Here is a 23085-nt window from a genome sequence, read left to right as displayed (position 1 = left end):
TTTGATAGTAGCTGTGAATGACTCGCTAATGACATGTTTTCATTACCGTAAAATTAAGTGAAGTAAGTCGATTTTTTTAATGAATGTCATTGGAAATGTTTTATTTTCGATTAGTTTAAGCTTCTACGTGATTTAAATCTGTAAATATTACGATTTTAGGCAAATTGAGCATGAGCAGTGGTGCTCAACCTGTCTCCGAAACTGTCGGCTGAAACTGTCGGCTATCTTCAGCGTCATCCAATTAGGTAGAGGCATGAGAAAAAAAAGGAAGCCTATTCATTTAGATTCAGAGTCATCTGAAAGTGAACTTGAATATAATGTTGATTTTAATTTAAACGAAGCAGCTAATAATTCGTTAAAAAAATATCCATCGTCTATTCCTATAGTACCACCATATCCAAAAAGGATTGTATCACCTAACACTATCAACAGAACTAATACAATTAGTATCTCAAAATCGTCTAATAGAAGCTTGTCAGCATCACCATACAAAGATAAGAAATTGAAATTTAAGAAATCAAAAGTTTGTAGTGATAAGAAATTAGAAAACATTACACCGGGATAGGAAAATGTGTATGATAGTAGAAATAAGCTTTGTAAAGAATCGCCAGAAAAAAGTCATGCAAATGAAAGGAAAACCATTTCTGATAGCCATCGTCATTTAGTTTCTCCATTAATTAACGAAGCTCGTACCATGACTAATACTAGTAGTCAGTCTAACACTCAGTCAATTAAAATACCAAAAAACAAAATGTTATCGATTCCGCGATTCAATAGAAATGATTCAGCTTTCAGCGCGAATTTCATGAATTCACCGAAAATAATGAAAGTGTGATTCTTGATGTAGAAAGTAAGTTTCAAGCTTACTTTGGTTTATTCTTGTTTTCATTTGTTAGAAAGCTATATTAATATAACAAATATTTTCAGATATACCAAAATGGGAAAGCTTGCTTTTCAAGGAAATTAAAGAAATGAGAAAAGAAATAAATCAGATAAATTGTAAAATGGATATATGTTTAATGAACCAAGAAAAAATTAATCATTTTATGTTACCAGGTGAAAAGATAATTAAAAAGCCAGTAAATTTTCCTTCATTACCAGTAGATTCTGAAAATCAGCTAAATTGCCTAGAAAGTTTCTTAAGGGATGACGGAAATATGTCTGCAGCAGTAAGTGTACTATATATAGTCTACATATATAATGTTTACTTTTTAATTTATTAAAATCGTGTTTAAATTATTTTTTACAGGCTCTGTATCTATCAAAATACGTTGATCCTTCTAGTCTGGAAAACTCAGTAAGGAAGCTTTTATCTAAAGTTATAACCAACACTTTAGCGCAAAAATTTAGTTTTCAAGGACGAGCAGAGAAGAAGAAATTTGAATCATTAAAACTTTGGAATCTTGTACAGGGTTGGTGTTTTTTTCTAATTATAATTTATCGTTTTTAATCTTATAACTTGTAATAGTACTTGTTCAATCAGATATTTTAAATGATGAAGTCAAGTCGGCAAACATCGACGAAAAAGCCGATCATGAACAGGAAACCATTACAAATATTTTCCTAAGATTTTCTTTATAAATAATGATTTTTTAAATAAGGGGTTTAGACAAAGATTATATAATCGTGTTGTCTATTCAATTAATGATATTTCTATCGAGGGTTCCTGTAGCTTCACCACAACTTCTGAGATATCCTGTATTAATTTCAAATCTTTTTTTTTAATTATTAATATGGTATACTATTAATTAATATATCATAATTGCAGGTTCATTATTGCAGTGTTTTGGAAAAGAGATGTTAACAAATGCGGAAAAAGTAGCTGGCTCATGGCTAGCAAATGCAAAATGAAGACAGCAAAGTGATGGTACAACGCTACGTAAAAAAATTTAAAACTTCAAATCATTACTTCATATAAAAAATAATAATTTCCTGATTACAAAATTTAATTAATATATTTCATCATTTTCTCAAATTTATAAGCGTTTATAAAATGTTAAAACAAACGTAAGAAAGAGGTTATTTAAAAATATTAATTAATATAATTAATCGTTGCTTTAATTTCTGAAAGAAATATGTATAGTTTATTAATATATATATTACTCAATACAATTCGAACTTAAAAATTAATTTAATAACACATCCTGCAATATATTGTTTATAATTAAAACCTGAAAATATATATATACATACATTATAGCCGGGATGCATAAGCTTAGCTTCAGCTTAAATGTATATAAGACCGGTAAATTCATCATGCTTACTACCTCATACCAATTATTTACGCGCCCAATTTTTTTATAGGATCAAATCAATGGTATACTAAATTATCTAATTTCAGATGACCTACATTCCTTGTATATAGCTGTTGTCTCCCATATATAGTGCTCATTCGAAATTGTGGCTCTTATATAGCACTTCGTATACAGAGGGAAATTGATTTGTGTGTGATTCTGCAAGCTTCACTCTGTACTTTTACACGAAAATTGATATAATACATTATATCTGAACCACACACGAATTAATTTCCTGCTGTGTAGTATAAAATATCCATTCATTGCGGCTAACCATAAATTGAAATACATTCGATATAAAATCGATGGTAATTCGAAAAGCTGATAGTTCAAAATTCTGGACACAATTGAATCAACATCGATCCTCAAATTGATACTATTTTGATAAGATAAGTCAGACATCAAATCAATGTCAAATTGAAACCATATTTCTCACTGGGTAGTCTCTGAAATGAACTAATCATTGCATGTATAAAATGGGCAGAAGGTATAGGTTTTGTATGAAAAGAGGAAAGAGAGGAAAAGAGAAGAAAACCTTTCTGCGCCACCACCAATACCCTCTGCTCATTTCATAAATGTAATGATTAGTTCATTTCAGTGAGACTACTCATTCATTTTCCCCCTTGAATCTCTCTCTTTCTCTGTCACCATCCACCTGTCAAAAAAGTCTTGCATCTGTATCTGTGATCCCTATACCTTTACTATACGCAGCCAGGCTTCTGTCAAAATCCACCTGTCTCCTTTCTCTCTATCTCTTTCTCCCTCTTTTCTATAACTTCCCTTCTATAATCAATGTTCCCCTATTGCTAATGGAAATGGACCGACATCTGACACAAGGTTTCTATTGCAGATAAAGACAAAAAGAGAGTAACATGGAAAAAAAGAATATCTATGTGACATAGAAATTTTACCTGATGTCTGTCCAAGTATGGTAGTAATAGAAGAACATGGATAATAGAGGGGAAGATATAGAAAAGAGAGGAAAAGAGAGATTGAGAGAATGATTGAGACAGGTGGATTTTGACAGAAGCCTGGCTGCGTAGTAAGGGTATAGGGAAACAATAATAGTTGCAAAGTCTTTTTGACAGGTGGAAGGTGAATGAAAAAGAGGGAGACAATACTACAGGGAGAAAATGAATAAGAGGGCTCTGAAATGAATGAAACATTATAAACATGTAATAAGAAGGTATAGGGGGGGGGGGGGGGGTGACGCAACTAACACAGCAGAGTGTAGGAATGAAAGAAAGAAAAGAATAAAAAGAAAGAGGCAAGGGATTATAGGGAAATGTTGGTCACGCAGGATAGAGAAAGAAATAGCAGGACAAGGAAAACTGGAAAACCGACTAAGACATATGAAGGGAGAGAAAATTTGAGTGATACATAAAAAAATAACAAAGAAATTGAATTATTCACTTACCGATTTCGCCAAACTGACCCGGACCTCCTAATTATGGCACTCCACTCACAAAATCACTTATTAAAAAATACTCCGCACCGCACTCGAAGACTTGTAAATCGCGTCTGCGTTACGCACGTCTACCACAGTTGTCACCAAGGAAATCATTTATAGGGGAATCGCGAATTATGGTTAGAAGAAGAACACCCCTCCCCCCAAAGGTGACGTGAAGATTTACTAACTTATTTATTGTTTAGCAGTGATGCCAACTTGTGGAAATTTGGTACTCCCACCACGTCACCGCTAGCTAGCACGCAGCACGCAAGAGGTAGCTGTGCGGGGACGTGGTGGGGGTACCAAATTCCCACAAGTTCATATCACTGTTGCTTAGTGCCATTTGCATCGCAGGAGAGTGAATACTAGTTGAGTGATATTAGTGCTACAAATCAACATGTCGCAGGATCCTGGCAGAAAAATGGTGAGTCTAATTTACAATTATCAAATTATAAGTGCGAGTACACGTAGAATACCTTAAAATAAAACCTGAAAATAAAACTAAAAGTGCTGTAAAATATGTTCAGTGTTTCCTTTCGTCGTTTGTGCAACTGCTTATGTCTTTTCCTTGTAGACTTCTAAGAAGTATACAAAGAATAGATACAAGAAGCTGTACAAAAAACAAAATGAAACAGTGAACATATTTTACAAAAATGAATAAAATTAGATAAACGTATATACATATAATGGCTGTATACAACCTTCAAAGAGTCGCAAGTGTGGTTTCAGTTACGCTGTGAATGTAAACATTATGTTAGATATTGTTTACATTCACAGCGTTACTGAGAGTACGCTTGCGACTCTTTGAAAATTGTATACAGTACTGCTAACAATAATTATATTTGATAATGTAATTTTTTCTTTCCAGAATACGAGAAGCTCCAGATCGGGAACTCGCCAAAAAGAGGAGTTCCCGGCCCTTCCACGTCCCAGGGACACAACAGCCCCATCGGCCAGCATCACTAAGCCGGCAAAGGCTACAAAAGCGGCAGAAGCCGCATCACCGCCGCTCCCATCATCTAGGTGGGTAATGTGGGTGCCACCCCCGCCATCACCACCGCAACCGGCGATTCCGGAGCCTCCGCTTCCGCAGCCGCAACTGCCAACTCCGCAGCCTCCGATTCCGCAGCCGCCGATTCCGCAGCCGCAGCCGCCGATTCCGCAGCCGATTCCGCAGCCGCAGCCGCCGCTTCCGCAACCGCCGTCGGCGGTAGATGAAGAAGCTTCGGTGAGTACATATTTAATCATTTTTTCTAATATATTGAATTAACTAGCATCACTTATATAATTAAAATTTTCAGAAGAAAGCAGAAAAAGCAAGAGACCGGCGGAGGAACTACCGCCGACGGCGGTCTGCCAAATTGGCTGCAGTCAAGCAGCAGCAGCAAACGCGACGATCACGACGATCATCAAACCGCCAAAATGTAGCTGTAAGTAACAAAAACCATTCCTCGTTATACGCGTACTATTTTGAACAATAATTTAATTTTTTCAGATTAGAAGCTACTCAATGGAAGCAGTGGAGGTCCAACCCGCTCCTCCTCCAACACCAAACACAACCGTCCATCACCACCACTACCAGCAGCAGCAGCCCACCCCCGGATTCTTCTGCCCCTCCGCCTACGCTATGCCTGCAACCGCAGCCGGGTATATGCCACCCCCTTCTATTCCATATCCCCAAATGCCTGGGTACCCTCAATACTACCCACCAGGCCCAGGATATTATCCACTCTACCGATAAAGACTGTACATAAAATAAACATTTATTAACATAATCCAATGTGTCAAAAATTTGAAAATCCTTGCCTACTTTTTTTCAGAGTATTATATACGTTTTCTAGCACAAAAACGTTTTTTGCCGCCAAACCATGGATCCGAAGGAGATAATTATGAAAAAGCTAAAAGAATGGTAAAAAAGAAACATGTTAAATAATTTTCAGATATTCACAATCAAAAATGTGCCTGTACAGGTCAGAATCAAAATACGTTGCTGTGCACTCCCCCTTACCCCTTCCTAACGAGTCGAGATCAGAGTTCCACGTTCACCGTGCGTCGCCTGCCTGGGAGGGAAAGAGAGAAGAGACAAAAGCAGTGTTTTATGTTTTCGTCTCGTACCGGCTCATTTTTGATGGGAAAAATCTGAAACTAATGTAGCGTGTTCTTCATTTACTATATTTTCGACTAAAACAAGAAAAAAGTCGCTCGGATTAATAGTTTGGCTGCGAAAAATGTTTGAATGTTACATAGCATCGAATGAACAAGGACAGACGTACTACGGCACGCGTTACTCTCTTTCCATCATAAGCTGAGCTCTGAAAATTGATGAATAAATGATTTTGGGATGGTAGATGTAAAAAATAACATTTACTTTAAACCAAATGCTTATTTTCTTGAACATTTCTTCGATTTTTACCAGGAAACACAGCAAGGCATCAAATAGTTCGTTTATCTTTCTTCAACCAACGCTGAGTAACATTCAAACATTTTTTACAGCTAAACTATTAATCCCAGCGACTTCTTTCTTGTTTTAGTCGAAAATATGGTTAATGAAGAACACGCTATGTTATTTGCAGATTTTTCTCATCAATAATAAGTGTATACGACCGAAATTAGTACAACGCTGCATTTGACGCCCCTCTTTCCCCTCCACAAAGCTATTACGCCAGCGTGAAACGGAGTTTCAAGATTATTGCGCGGTATGAGGTAAGGGGTATGCTCCGCTCGCTAGCTGGCGAGACGGAAGGAGTCGCGAGGGGACTGCAAGTCTCGCGAGAGGAATTTTCATACTTCGGGCTTACTTGTAGGTGGAAAAATCTGAAAAAAATAAGGCATATTCATCTTTAGACAGACTATCGTCTAAAACAAAGATATTCCAGATCGGACCAATGGTTTGGCAGGAAAAAAAGTTTTAATCTATAAATTGCGTTCCCCTCGCGTCTCCCTCCGTCTCGCCCGTTAGCGAGCGGAGCACTCCCCTTACCTCTACCGCGTAACTGCCTAGATGCTCGGTTTCACATGATCATTCCCGCTGGGCGGTGGGGATAGGAGGAGAGACAAAAGCAGCGTTGTACTAATTTCGATACTACACGCTTATTTGTAATGGCAAAAATCTAGAAAAAATATGACAGATTCTCCAATAACCATACTTTCAGCTAAAACAAGGATGATCTTGATCGGATATATGGTTTGCCTGTCAAAAATATTTTAATATTACAGAGCTTTGTATGTGAAAGGCTAAGAGTACTGAAACATTCTTTGCTTCTTCCCTGTACAAGGTCCTATAAATATCAATGAAACCAATAAATTATATTACGAAAAATGACAAAAGATAATACTTTATTACCGTTTAGTTATCAAATAATCATTTCGTTAAGTTTCAATCATCAGCTGATGATGGAAAGAGAGTGACGCGTGCCGTAGTACGTCTGTCCTTTTTCAATCAACGCTCTGTCAGATTTAAACAATTTTTACAGCCAAATTACTAGTCGCAGCGGTTTTATTGTCATTTTAGCTGTAAGATTGTTAAATAAGGAACATGCAACAATTTTTTCAGATTTTTCCCATCAAAAATGAATTTTTACGAACAATAATCAAAAAATGCTGCTTTTGTCTCTTGCCTCTTTGCCCTCCAGGCATGCGAAGCACGGTAAACGTGAAACTAAGATCTTAACTCGCCTGGGAGTTGAAAGGAGAGAGTAAAGAACAGCGTTTTATGATTTTGACTCGTACAGGCTCATTTTTGATTGGAAAAATCTGAAAAAATTGTTTCATGTTCCTCATTTAACAATCTTTCAGGTAAAATTAGCATGATATCGCTCGGATTAGTAGTTTGGCTGTAAAAATTGTATAAACCTTACAGAGCGTTGATTGAAGAAGGACAGACGTACTACGGCACGCTTCGATCTCTTTCCGTCATCAGCTGATGATTGAAACTTAACGAAATGATTATTTGATAACTAAACGGTAATAAAGTATTATCTTTTGTCATTTTTCGTAATATAATTTACTGGTTTCATTGATATTTATAGGACCTTGTACAGGGAAGAAAGCAAAGTATGTTTCGGTACTCTTCGCCTTTCACATTCAAAGCTCTGTAATATTAAAATATTTTTGGCAGACAAACCATATATCCGATCAAGATAATCGTTGTTTTAGCTGCAAGTATGGTTATTGGAGAATCTGTCATATTTTTTCTAGATTTTTGTCATTACAAATAAGCGTGTAGTATCGAAATTAGTACAACGCTGCTTTTGTCTCTCCTCCTTCCCCTCCAACAAGCGAGAAATGTTCGCGAGAAACCGAGCATCTAGGCAGTTACGCGGTAGAGGTAAGGGGAGTGCTCCGCTCGCTAGCAGGCGAGACGGAAGGAGACGCGAGGGGACTGCAAATTTCGTGAGACGAATTTTCATACTACGGGCTTATTTGTTGTCGGAAAAATCTGAAAAAAATAAGGCACATTCCTCTTTGGACACACTATCGTCTAAAACAAAGATATTCTAGATCGGACCAATGGTTTGGCAGGAAAAATTGTTTTAATCTATAAATTGCGTTCCCCTCGCGTCTCCCTCCGTCTCGCCCGCTAGCGAGCGGAGCACTCCCCTTACCTCTACCGCGTAACTGCCTATATGCTCGGTTTCACGCTGGTGAAAATGCTTTGTTGGGGGGAGTGGTGGGGAAGAGGGGCGGCAAAAACAGCTTTGTACTAATTTCGGTCATACACGCTTATTATTGATGGTAAAAATCTGGAAATATTATAGAGAGCTCCTCATTGGCGACCATAGCAGCTAAAACAACAACGAAATTGATCAGCCTGGTAGTTTGGCTGCAAAAATTATTTTAATATTACCGATTATTGGTTGGAAGAGGAAAGAGGTACTGCGGCATGCGTCCTCTCTCTCTCTCTCTCTCTCTCTCGCTCTCGCTCTCTCGCTCTCCCTCTCTCCCTCTCTCTCTCACTCTCGGTCTAGCATCAACTGAGCATTTAAAACAGAATAAATCATATTCTTATAAGGTAAAATCTATATTACAGCATCTACCTTGATCATTATTATAGTATCATTTTCATTTAATTTCATATATTTGAGATTTGTTGCTAGAAAGAGTAGGAAACAGAAATCGGTACGTTTATCCTTTTTCAAACGTCGCTCTGTTAGATTCATACATTTTTTGCATCTAAACTTTTAGTCCGAGCTCTTTGTTGTTATTTTAGCTGAACGTGTAATGAACGAGACATCGCTCTCCTTGTAGCATTAGTTTCAGTATTCTCAAATAGTGTATGTAATAATAATTCTGGGAAACCGTATTTTGTTTTAGATGCTTTCATTTACAAAATTGTGTATTTACAGTGCCCTCTTTTGTGTAAAGATGGTATTAGAAAAAGTGTCTGTTTTACCGACATTACGTCTCTTTGAAGCAAATTTCATCAAAATTACTAGTTTTCAAACTACAGCGTTATTTGTGAACCGATTTTCGATTTTGCGGGCATTGTGGAATCAGCAAAGTAACGCCTTTCGGATAAAATAGCGGAATATTTAAATTTTTGTTTAATTAATTTTTAATATTTATTAATTAATTTTCACATATTTTTTTTTGCAATTTTACTATATTTCTTTGTTTTATCCGAAAGCTGCTATTCTGCCGATTCCAAAACAATCGCAAATTTGAAAATCGGTCCATAAATAACGCTGTAGTTTGAAAACTAAGATTTGAGGTGGAACCGCTCTGTAATGTCGGTATAGACCTTACTCTTAAGGGTTTTGTGGACTCAATGGACGAGAATGTCGCGACCGAGACCGTCATAGCATGGACTAAGAAGGTAGAAAGGATGTATGATACGTATCTGGACCTAGATACACAAATAGCAGGCCTGGTCGCTGACAAAGAAGAATTGGAGGCTTATCAAGAGGATTTGGCAGCATTCGAATTGTTGCATTTCGAGCTAGTAGGAAGAGCAAGGCAATTTATAGGCAGGCGCGAGAGCGCCACTGCGGGACTCACAGGCCGTACACCGAACGGCGAACAACGAGCAAATTCGAACGTATCAACCGAATCCCGAAATGCATTTGTCAAATTACCGACCATAACGTTACCGACCTTTGACGGAGCATATGAAAAATGGTTGTATTTCAGGGACAGTTTTAAATCGATAATACATGAGAATGTGAACTTGGTCGAAGTGGATAAGTTCCATTATCTGTTCTCAGCATTAACTGGAGAGGCAAGGAGTGTAATACAAGCCTTTAGCGTTAGCGGTGAGAATTACGCTCTTGCTTGGGAAGCTTTGGTGAGGCGTTTTGAGGACAAGAATTTAATAATCCACAACCACATTAAGGTGTTTTTTTAATTTGCCCGCCTTGGCCAAGGAATCGGCCGAGCGTTTGAGAGAGCTACACGACAGCGCAGCAAATCATTTGGCTGCCTTGGCAAGACTAGGAGAACCTGTGCATCAATGGGACTCGATAATACTATTCACAATAACAGCGAAGCTAGACCCCAAGACACGAATGGATTGGGAGGAAAGGCGAGCTAAATTGGACAAGGCAAGCTGGAGCGATTTGTCAGAATTCTTGTCAACACGCTGTCGGCTATTAAAATCAAGAGGCGAATGCAGTTTTGAAGCTGGAAGGGCAACATCGGATAAGCAACCGACGCACGGGATGAATACATGGAATAAGAAAAACGTCGTGAGTTGCGTTGCGATGAACAAGCAGGAATGTGCATGTTGCAAGGGAGCACACCCTAGCTACTTATGCGAGGTTTTTCTGAAATTAAATCCAGCTGAGAGACTACGAGTAATAAGGGACGCTAGACGTTGCTTCAACTGTCTTGGAGCAGGCCATTGTAGTAAGGATTGCACAGCAGGCAATTGTAAAAGGTGTACCAAAAGGCACATCACATTGCTCCATTTCGAAAATGGGGATAAGCAAGGCAGGGCTAAGAAATCTGAAAAGAAGGAAACGTTGATGAAAGTGGAACAAGAAGGACAGGAGAGTGAAGTTAACATTGCAGCGAAATGCTCCGATAGAGGTAGGTCACATGTCTTCCTGTCTACAGCGTTAGCGCATGCCATCGGTAAGAACGGACGCAAGGTCAGCTGTCGGATATTATTGGATAATGGATCACAACCTAACTTCATAACACAAGCTGCCTGCGAAGAATTAGGTCTAGTGCCGAGGGAAGTACGCGTAAGAATAACAGGAGTAGCTAAGCTTGCCGCAGACGTACAAAAGCAAGTGAGCCTCAATATATGCTCTAGAAATGGTACTTTCGAAGCAAGGATCGAGTGTTTAGTGGTACAGGAGATTACAGAGAATCTACCTAGCATTGAAACGGGGCGGAGTGAATTAAGAATACCGGAGCATATAGTACTGGCAGACCCGCAATTCAACGAGTCTCGTAAAATAGACGTACTGCTGGGTGTTGCTAAGTTCTGGGACATAGTATGCGTCGGTCAAATCCGACTATTAGACGGACAACCTATATTACAGAAGACAAAATTAGGATGGATTCTGGCAGGCAGGTTAAACGTCGTACAAGGAAGACAAGGTAAGGCCATACAATCTCATGTAGTGCAGGAGGATAGTTTGCAACAAGAGGTCCGACGCTTTTGGGAACTAGAAGAGATCGGATCCGAGGCCAGGCCTGTTTGGTCACAGGAGGAAAGGGATTGCGAAAAATTGTTCATACAAACTACGCGGCGTAGTTCAAGTGGACGATTCATTGTACGCATACCGTTTAATGAAAGGCTGAGTAGGTTAGGTAGCAATCACAAAGCTGCTTTGAAGAGATTGCAAGGGATAGAGAGGAAACTAGATAGGGACCCCGATTTGAAAAGGGAATATACGAAATTCATGAAGGAATACGAGTCACTGGGTCACATGACTTTAGTGAGGGACGAGACTGGTAGCCCACAGACACAATATCGCCATTACTTACCACATCACGCCGTCATGAAGGAGAGCAGCAGCACTACAAGGCTGCGTGTAGTGTTTGATGCTTCCTGTAAAACAGAGAGCGAAATCTCCCTTAATGAAGCGCAGATGACGGGCCCAGTAGTGCAACAAGAACTGTTTTCGATTATATGCAGATTTCGAAAGCATAGGTATGCAGTAGCTGCTGACGTAGCTAAGATGTATCGTCAGGTACTAATTGAGGACAGGCAGAGGGCACTGCAGAGCATTTTGTGGAGAAGTGAGTCCGATCACGAAATTAAGACGTATCAATTGAACACGGTGACATATGGCATGACATCGGCATCATGCTTGGCTACTCGATGCCTCAAGGAGATTGCTGAGCAGGTCAGCAAGAACTACCCTACGATCTCTCAGGTGATACTGCACGATTTTTATATGGATGATCTCCTCACCGGCGCAGCAACCATACAAGAGACTAATCAGCTGACTAGGCAATTAACTGAGCTTCTTCAAAGGTATGGATTTGAACTACGAAAGTGGATCTCGAACTATGATATGGAATTGGGTTTGACCGTACCAACCCGAGAAATGGATTTGATGCAGAACGAGCACAAAACTTTAGGTGTAGTATGGGAACCTGCTAAGGATCGCTTGCGTTACAAGGTAAATTTAAGAGTATCGGAGCGTTTTACTAAGAGGTCAATTTTGTCAAGCATTGCGCAGATTTTCGACCCGTTGGGTCTGATTAACCCAATAATAGTCAAGGCTAAAATCATCATGCAAGAAATGTGGCAGTTGAAGCTGGCATGGGATGAAACGGTCCCTCCGACCGTTTACCAGGCTTGGCAGACCTTTACTAATACTCTTCATTTTATTAATAAGGTGTCCGTCAAGAGGCACGTGATGTTGCCGAACTATCAGCTGATAGAGCTGCACGGTTTTTGTGACGCTTCTGAGGCTGCGTATGGGGCATGTGTATATATCCGCACAAGTGATCAAGAGGAAATAAGTAGCAGGTTGATATGCGCCAAATCAAAGGTGGCACCATTGAGAAGCCAAAGCCTGCCTCGTTTGGAGCTGTGCGGCGCTGTATTGCTGAGTAGATTAATGCAGAAGGTAAAGGAAGTGCTGAGGCTGGACGAATGCAGGGAACACTTCTGGACCGATTCTACAATTGTGTTATCTTGGCTATCAAAACCGGCAAACATTTGGAAGAGTTTCGTCGCCAACCGAGTATCGACCATACAAGAAACCTCCCACATCGTTCAATGGCGTCACGTGCCTTCGGAGGACAACCCGGCAGACTTAGTATCCAGAGGATTGTTGGCCGAACAGATAGTGGATAATCACCTGTGGTGGTACGGGCCTGGATGGTTGTTGTTGGAACAGGGTGACTGGCCGGAGCATCGGACACAGACGGAGAATGCTAACCTGCCAGAAGCTAAAACTCGAAAGGCCTTCGTCGTCCAGTCCGGCGGGGACCAGTTCCAGTTGTTTCAAAGGTTCTCAAACTTGAACAAGTTGTGCAGAGTAATGGCCTGGGTATTAAGATTTGTAAGCAATGCCCGCAAGTCAGGAGGCGTAAGGGTAGAGAATTGCCTTTCGACCAGGGAGCTAGATTACGCCATGAAAGGATTGGTAAAAATGGTGCAGGCAAACGAATTTGAAACCGATCTGGCTGAATTAGGCAGTAACTCCCAAGTATCGCGCCGTAGCAAAATACGCCTGTTAAACCCCTTTCTAGATGAAGAGGGCATAATCAGAGTAGGTGGGCGCCTTAGAAACGCTGATCTGCCATATGACGCCATACATCCGATGCTCATCCCAAAAAGGCATCTATTGACGGATTTAATCGTCCAAAACGAGCATGTACGCTTGAGTCATGCGGGACCGTTGAGTGTGCTTAATTCTGTAAGAGCGAAATATTGGCCTGTGCAAGGTAGGAGTGTGGTAAAACGATTGCTGTCGAAATGTGTGAAATGTTTCAGAGCGAAGCCTGTGCATTGTAGGCCGCAGATAGGTGATCTACCTGAACGAAGGGTAAGGCCAGCTCGCCCTTTCGAGTTCGTTGGTGTAGACTATGCAGGTCCCATGTATATAAAGGATGGTAAGCTCAGGAACAGAAAGTTGATCAAGACTTATCTCTGCATTTTTATCTGTTTCGTTACGAAGGCCATACATATTGAGGTGGCTTGCGATATGAGCTCCCAATCTTTTATGAACTGTCTACGAAGATTTTTAGGCAGACGAGGACTGTGTAAGAGAATATACTCTGACAATGGTACTAATTTTGTGGGTGCCCGTAACGAGTTGTCAGAATTGGGAGTACTGCTGTTAGATTCGGCAAGGAATAAGGAGGTACATAGGGTCATGAGTGAGGAGAACGTAGAATGGCATTTTATTCCTCCCCATTCCCCTCATTTTGGGGGATTGTGGGAGCGGGCCGTGAAATCTGTCAAGGGTCATTTAAAGGTGGTATTAGGACCTAGTGGTTTGACCTATGAGGAAATCAACACAGTCGTCATCCAAGTAGAGGCGTGCTTGAACTCCCGACCTATCTGTCCTCTGTCTGATGACCTCAACGATATTTGCGTGCATTAACGCCAGGACATTTCCTAATTGGGCAAGCGCTCAAGACGATACCTGGTCCAGATCTAACAGAGTTACGAGAAAATAGGTTGGACCGGTTTCAACGGTTACAGCAGATATATCAACGTTTTTGGAAGAGATGGCAACACGAATATCTTAACCAATTCCAAATACGAATTAAGGACGTTCAGAGGAAGGATGTGGGTATCAAGGTCAATGATATGGTGCTGATCAAGGAGGAGAGGTTGCCACCTATGAAATGGTCTCTGGGAAGAGTAACCGAATTGATTTTCGGAAAGGATGGCGTTCCTCGAGTGGCCATTATCCGCACAGTTGGAGGTATGATCAAGCGTCCGGTGATAAAATTATGCCCGCTACCGACAGACGATAATAAAACTGCAACGTCAAGGAGTAGCAGAGGTATTTGTTGAAATAATATATTTCAAGGTGGGCGGCATATGTTATTTAAATTGCGCGCGTTTTTACATATATATTTAGAAGTAAGTCCTACGTCACTGAGTGATTTGAAATTGGAATAATAGATTGATAATTGTGTAGCAGTCGGCAGTAGTTAGTCGTCGCACGGACTTCTGACAACAAGGTCATTGTAGAGAGTGTTCAATAAATAGTCAATATAACAAGGTTCTGGTGTACAATCATTTCAAAAAGGCTATACCTTATTGAAGCAATAAAGGGCAGCAGCCCTAACAAAGGAAATCTCTAATATTACAACAGTTGTGCTATTCTTTTGTAACAGAAGGGGAAGCCAACTTTATTTACTCCGAGTACGCATCTTGTTACAGTTTGCATTATAATGACCAAAAGAAGCGTTGCAAAATTATGAAAATATTATATAAGCGTCTCCCCTTTTCACGCTCTATTCAATGATGCTAACCAAGTTGTTGTTGCATTTTTACTTTGCTCGGAATAAATAGCAGAATGAACGAGTCAGTGACGCTTGAAGACCTGAAATTCCGGCAAAACGCGGGACAATGGTACAGGCGTATTTCTCAATAGAATTTGATGAGACTAGTCATAACTAAAGCAGTTCCTCATGTAGATTGTCCTAAAGAGCTCGCATTTTCAATAAAGCCTATAGTTTTCCAGTTATGAACGATTGAAGATGGACGTGCGCTACAGCTGATCTACGCGAGAGAAGAAACATGTATTTGTGCGCCGTGCAACTTCAAACGTTCATAGCTGAAAAACTATAAGCTTTATCGAAAATGCGAGCTCTTTAGGCCAATCTACATGAAGAATGGCTTTAACTATTACCAGTGTAACGTAGGGGTCAGCCACCTCGCCGAACCAAAGTAGATCGCACGCGTCCGTGTGCAATACCGGTAGTATTGCACATTGCTGACACCCGGAATTCTTTTCCGGAAATGCGTCAAACCTTGGGCGTCGGCCGTGGATGTGGAGACTTTTTGGTCGTCATGTGTCGAAAGATCATGGCGCTACTGACGACGCATGACCTATTAAGCCTCCTACATATATGCGAGTTCCGCGACCCTCAAGTCGAGTCTTATTCTGTGCAAGCTTAGCCGCTGCCGCATCATCCGCGTTCCAAGGTCGTAACTTTAGTGTTCGTTCCACGGGAGCAGAGTACTCCACCGTATTCTAACTAAAATCTCTTGCCCAGTCGCCGTGTACTGGTAGTTAAGTCTAGTATAATTCAGTCCGAACCAAGTCGTGTAGAAATTGTCGCGAGTGTTCATCTTTCAGTCGTGCCTAACACGTACCGTTCTGAAAGATACCCACAACTACTACGAACTGATCATAATTAACTAAGTGCGAGTAATCCACAACCATAGGAGAGTCTAGTCTCTCCAATAGTTGTGACGACTAGTAAATAATCCTGCGAATGCTGATACAGCATATTTAGTGTTTACTGTAAGTGCATTTGTAATATCTGAAAATACATAGCATTGTGTCAAATCTGCTGTTCCAACGTGTGTTTATACACACTATCATTCACCCCGAATCCTGCCAATTCATTACATTCTTACCGCTCGGAGTGTAATACTTTAGTTCATTGTACTGTGAGTCGCAAAGCTCAATCGGCGTTTCTACTGACCCAGACTGTAGTGTCGAGTCAGCGCGTAACACGACCGATAGGCGGCCACGACTACCCAGTACGTAACACCAGTCTCATCAAATTCTGTTGAAAAATACGACTGTACCATTGTCCTGCGTTTTACCGTATGCCCTATATTTCAAGCATTACGAAATCTCCTTTTCTACAGTTTTATTTCAAAATGATAATTGCATTTTCAGTAATTTCATTATATCGGTGAAATGAAATGTTCTCAACATTATTTTAGCGGTATTTATATGTGTATAGCTACAGATAGGGGAATAGCGTAAATATGAGGAAAGCTTTGCAGTAAGTTTCGATGCTGGAGTGGGGGAATACGTTAGCGTGAGCCGCGAGAGGGGTGGAAGCCTAGCTTTTTTCCTAAAAATTTTTGCTTTTCGTCCACCTCAAAAACGCGGGACAATGGTACGGCTCTATTTCTCAACCGATTTCAATGTATTTGGGCTTGTTGGAATCGTTAGGTCTGGCATCTCGTCATAAAGAAGCCCGATTTTTCGATTTGTTTTGCGTTTAAATAATATTAATGCGAATTTTTAAACAATTTTATTTTTTTTTACGTTTTTTGGAATATACGGCTTTACTTATGACAAAGTGCGAGTCCTAATGATTCCCATAAGCCCAAAAACATTGAAATCGGTTGAAAAATAGCGCTGGACAATTCTCCCTCGTTTTTCGTTCCGTAATGTTGGCTACAGAGGGCTTGAGGGATCCCGTTAAGCATATTTATATTTTTATTGATTGAATTGGAATACGTAGTATTGTTAATAATCAAAATAAAAAAATTAAAAGTGGTACCCCTTTCGCACCCATAGTGGTGGGTAGGAGAATGACCTAAAGATAAAATGTCCTAACGATAAAATGACCTAAAACGCTAACTTCACGTTGGTTAAAAGCCGGAATTGCAGATTACCGACCGAATCGTCCGAATTTCCTAAATTTGAGTAGCTGGCAACGCTGGACTGTCAAACGTCAGTAAATAGAGACAGAGGTTATGCACAGTAGGGAAAAATTCTGGACCTGTCAAATAAGTATTTTAAATGAATAAATGAAAATGAATGAATTACTTTGTGGGTATTTCTTACATTTTACAGAAGAGCTACGAGAGGAAACATTTAAAATATTATGATGTCATGGAAGATGAGGAGGTATTCATAGAATTTGCTAAGCAACATATTTTGAAATATTTAAGAGCCCGAACCACAATAGGATTATTTGTTATCCACACTGACAGTCTTTGGATAAACGAGAGAGAGAAGGTTATGCTGCTCGAATAATGTCAGGATATTAATACTGTGCCTGGATTGCATATTGCTGCCAAACAGTTTTTGCTTTAGCAACCTTCGTGTTGAATAATGCCTATAAAGAAGGCATGTTTTCAAGAGGTCTAGTATATAGGGGAGATCGTTTTTCTCGTGTAATTTTGGTAGTGAGTATAAACTTAAAACTTTTCAATCTGGAACAAGCTTATGCAGGATTAACGCAAATTACTTGTATAGTTATTTGAGCAAATAAATTCTTTTTAGAAGCTCTATCAAACATATACCTTTTGCTTGGATATAATGTTATATGTTTTTTGTAGATTTGTTGAGAAGAAAAGATGTGAGATTACCTTTCGAACAGTCTTTGGAAACTGCAGAAGCTACCTGACAAATATGGTTGCAATCTCACTGAGGTAAAAGAATGAGATATCTTGGTGAATTTTGTAAAATACAATTCTATAGAAATGTCCCAGTTACTTTTGATAAGAAGAAAAACCAATTAATTTTATTGAAACAATCTGTGTATGTGCTATAATATTTATTACTTTTCTTAGATACAATGATGAAATAAATTTCTGATTGCCTGGCCTGTATTGTGGAGAACCTGATTCAGAAATAACTACTACTAGACTCGAGGAATCGAATATAAACCTTACTAGAAGAAATTGGAATATTAATGTAAAGCATTGCATGCTGTGCATTTCTCTCAAATAGAAATTATTCTTTCTATCATGATAAATACTTCATAATTTTAACTGAACTTTGTTAAATGACTGTTTCAATTTTTCATATTATTCTGTAGATTTCACAATTTACCTGATGGAAGAAAAATATGATTAGAGGATTTCTAAACTACTAATAGAAGCATTATAAATTTCCAGTGCTATTATTACACGAATTTCCTGAAATAGCTGCCTATAATTGGGGATATACAGAGTGTCCACATTTTAAATGTTGAAAAATCAGGAATTTTTGGTTCTAAAGTGTAGGATTATATTGGCTTTCTTTTTGCACATACTCCGTATTTGTTATAAATGTCAGAGGGGTGGTTCAATAATCTTCACACACACGCACAAGATTCACTCTGAATACTCTGGAAGTCTTTATTTTCTATAAAACCCTTACAACACTCTTAAAGATGATACGGTATATATCGCAAACGCGGTCCGTTCTCGTCACCTGTCGCGGACAGATTAATTTTCGCGCTCGACGTCGCTCGCGCTAGGGGGGGAACAGTCCCGTCGCTCGCAGCGCCACATCGTCGTTACGTGCGATCGACAAAGCTATTCTTACACTCCCTCCCTTTGTCGATTGCAAATTTACTCGAACAAATGTTATATGCATAAACTATAAACTATTTTAAAACTAAGGAACAAAAATTACATTAGCAACGAAAAGCATTTAACTATTAAGTACAAAAGTAAATCTAGAATTTAGTTAAATAAGATATCTATTTTGTTTTTCTTGGTTGATTGATTCGATCTTCTATTCCTTGCATAAAGTCCGCTCATTAGTATTCTGTAAACATAAAATCATATAACTATTAGTTTCATGTAGAAATTTGCGTGAACCTCTGAATGATTTTAACTCATAACTTTCAGTCTCATATTACTGATTAGATCTCTTAGACAAGTAAACTCTTTCTCAGCTAAGGGTTTTGTCATGATATCAGCTAGATTCTCTTTGGTGGGTATCCACAGGACTTTAACCTTTTTCTCATCAACGCACTGTTTTATGAAGTCACCATGAGATTCTGCCATGGGTTTTCTAGTTCCCGTTTCTTCTCTGAATATTAGTTCTCTCTGAATATTTTCTAAACTCTGATCGAACGTTTTAAGTTTGTGACTCCCGTCCATTTCAGTGCAGTCTCTCGCAGACCTATTATCGCACCATATGATTACAGGAAACATCGTTCGACCTAGTATGTACCTGATTGATTTGTCCAGCGATATCACCTCTTGACACGCATCACTCATGGCCAAATACTCTGCCTGACATGTAGATAGTGTTGTACATGACTGCTTGTGGCTTCTCCAGGCGATGGTGTCACCAAATAGTCTTATGACGTATCCACCAGTGGATGTTGAGTTTTCGCAATCTCTGAAACTCGAGTCAGTCAATGCTTCTAGCTGCTCTGAATTAGATGTGAATTTTATATCCAGATCAGTTGTTCTTCTTAGATATCTAAAGATCCTTTTCACATCATTCCAATCGTCCTCAGTGGGTTCTAACTGTTTTCTTGCTAGATAATTGACTGCATACGCTATATCTGGACGTGTAGCATTTGCTAGGTACATTAGGCTTCCAATAGCTTCTCTATACGGTACTCTTTTGATTTCATCAATTGACTCTGAATGTTCTGTATGAAGTTTGACCTTGTTGTTTCTATTTTTCACTTGCCGAGTTACCATAGGGGTACTCTGAGGCCTGCACTCTTGCATATTGAATTTTTCTAGAATTTTCTCTGTATAATCAGCCTGTTGTATTACAATGTTTCTCTCTTTTCTGTTCCTCTGAATTGTCATTCCAAGAAAGTTTCTTGGTTCTCCTAGATCTTTCATTTGAAAGACACTCCTTAAGTGACTTTTAATTTGCTTGAGCTTCTCTGTATCATTACTAGCAATTAACATGTCATCTACGTATAGTATAACCATTGCCAGTTTACCTTTTTGTCTCCAAGTGAATAAACACGGATCGTGTAGATCATTCTCAAGACCTAGTTTACGTGCTTCCTCTGAAAATTTCTTATTCCATTTCTTTGGACTAACTTTTAACCCATACAATGATTTCTTTAATTTACAAACTTTGGTTAGTCTCATATCCTCTGAATTATTCACTCCATCTGGTATTTCCATAAACACTTCTTCTTCCAGTTCACCATTCAAGAATGCCGTCTTTACTTCCATTTGACATATTTCTAAGTCCTCTTTATTACTTATGGAAATGGTTGCTCTTATAAGCGACAGTCTTGAAACTGGTGCATATGTCTCTTTAAGATCATAAATGTTTTTGTCTTTAAAACCTCGTGTTACTAGTCGGGCTTTATATTTAATTGTGCTATCACTCTCTAGTTTCTTTTTAAATACCCACTTTGAATCAACTATATTGGGCCTTTTACCGTTTAGTTGTACCTTAGGTCTGTCTACTAATTCCCATACTTCATTCTCTTTCATGGATTCTAACTCTTCCTTTATAGCTTGTATCCACAGGTCTTTATCCTTTGAATTCACTGCCTCTTTATACGAAATAGGATCTTCTTGAATTGATGCTAGGAGTATATGTCCAAGCTCATCTTCATTTACCTCTTCAATCTCTGAAGTTTTTGTGTAGCGAGCAAAACTGATGTCATTAATTTTCTTAGATTTGCTCCTTGTAGTTGGACCAGTATTTTGATCAATTAGATCATCTGATTTCCTTTTATTTAACTCTGAATCTTGTTTATGCTCATTTGCCCTTGTTTTCTTTGGTCTCCCTCTTTTTCTTTGTACATTTTCTTTCAACTCTGAGTTCTCTGAGATAAGTTTTTGATTGCTTTCAGTCGCATCTTGCGATTCTTTTGTTGACTGATTCTCTGAAAATTCAATCTGCTTATCGGATGTATTTTCATGCTCTTGTCTCATTACCTCTGTACTTTCAGTTTGACTCTTTTTATAAGTATCTTTATACACTAGTTTTTCAAGGAATCTCACATGTCTCGACTCTAAGAACTTTCTTGAGCTAGGATGCCATAGAATATATCCAGTATCTGTATGCCCTACTAAGACTGCTTTTACAGATACACTACTGAATTTGGTTTCTGTTTTGGGTAGCTTGATGTAAGCTATGCACCCAAATCTCCTAATCTGTTCTAGATGACACCTTGTTTTTGGTGAGAACTTTAATATTGGAACCTCATAGTTAACTGATTTGTGCGGAGTGATATTATAAGAATGTACAGCTTCCTCTGCTGCTAATTCCCACATGCTTAGTGGTAAACCAGAATCACACATGAGTGCTCTAATTGTTCTCTGAATTGTTTTATTGAACCTCTCGGCTACTCCATTTAGTTCTGGAGTATAGGGTGGACCCCAGTCAGGTTCAATATTCTCTCTCTTCATGATCTCAGCAAATCTACCACCGGTGTACTCAGTACCTCTATCTGACCTAACGTAACATACTTTTGCATTTGTACCTAAAAGGTTTCGAGCAGTTGTCAGATAGTTCTCAAACGCTTGACCTGCTTCATTTTTTGACTTTAGACAATATATTCTGGCATACCGCGAATAATCGTCTACAAACGTCATAATGTACTTCTTTCCTCCTGGCCATGATGTAGGTTTGATCGGACCCATTAAATCTGAATGTATGATCTGTAATGGCCTTTCTGCTCTGCTTCTGTTTTGTTTGAATGGAAGTTTTTCCATTTTTTACAATATACATACTTCACAATCTCTTATGGACTCATCGAATTTTACATGCTCTAGACTCTTTTCTTTCTTTTGTAACATTTTTAGATAGTTCAAAGATGCATGACCTAGTCTGATGTGCCATAGCATTGCTTCATTTTGTTTAACTTCTGAATTTAGTATATCGGGTGGATTTTCCACGAGTAACTCTTCCAATTTCTCAATAGTACTTAAGTCATCCACTTTAATTGTTCTATGGGACATCAGGCCAGCGTCATACTCTGTATTTGTTGTTTCCTCTGAATTTACATTTTCTGCATTCGTTTCAATGAGTTCTTCAGACTTCTCCCTCCCAATCGCAAACTCTTTTTCTTTTGATGCCTCTGTATTATATTCTGAATTGTCTCCCTCCGAGACTGACGGTAGTTTAACCTTAGAATCTGTCTGTGATTGCTTTGAAGACTCATTGTCTATCGCTAGACACGCTATGCAGCTATAGTTATTAGACTCATTTATCATAGTATCATTCTTGTGTGTTACTTTTTTAACTTCAAATCTCACTACCCAGTTGGGTTTTTCATAAACACCTTCAAATATAGTTTTATCGTTCTCTTTATTATATACTCTGAATATCTTATCGTCTAGATTTATACTAAACCCTGCGTCTACTAATCTTCGCAATGATAGTAGATTTTTTGAAATTTCTTTTGCAGCTATTACATTTGTTAAATTAATAGGATTCTCATTGGAAATATTATTTTTAAGCAAAAGATTACCTCTACCATCAATCACGATATCAGCAAAATCATTTTTATTGGCACTTTTAATAACTCCCTTTTCAGATATTTTAAAATCACTCAGAATAAAACTTTTATTTACAATATGTTCGGTCGCTCCCGAATCTGCTATGAATTCTATGTGCCCACCATTATTGGAGTTATTATTGATATATTCAGTCTTACCTTGATTTTGCTCGTTTTCTTCATCCCAGTACTCACTACCATCTTCATACTCAGCTCGTCTGGCGATTGCTCGGCCTCTGAAACCTCGACGATTGCCTCTGCCTCTGGACTGTCCTCTGCCTTGACCTCTGTTTC

The 23085-nt window shown here is 39.0% G+C and overlaps 1 protein-coding gene across 1 annotated transcript; it reads left to right on the top strand.

Annotated features, from left to right (window-relative positions):
- Positions 1–9108: 9108 nt before the first annotated feature.
- Positions 9109–14821, top strand: LOC136774998 (uncharacterized). Its single transcript, XM_066729473.1, has 5 exons — positions 9109–9244; positions 9483–10027; positions 10107–14249; positions 14294–14666; positions 14805–14821. Exons 1-5 carry the CDS (start codon positions 9109–9111, stop codon positions 14819–14821), a joined length of 5214 nt encoding a protein of 1737 aa, XP_066585570.1.
- The last annotated feature ends 8264 nt before the right edge of the window (positions 14822–23085 follow it).

The sequence above is a fragment of the Prorops nasuta genome, unplaced genomic scaffold (genome assembly GCF_024137725.1).
Source record: "Prorops nasuta isolate Cenicafe-Biocafe unplaced genomic scaffold, Cenicafe_Pnas_1.2 PNAS00007, whole genome shotgun sequence".
NCBI classification, from domain to species: Eukaryota; Metazoa; Arthropoda; class Insecta; order Hymenoptera; family Bethylidae; genus Prorops; species Prorops nasuta.
This window is presented reverse-complemented; position numbering and strand designations above follow the sequence as displayed.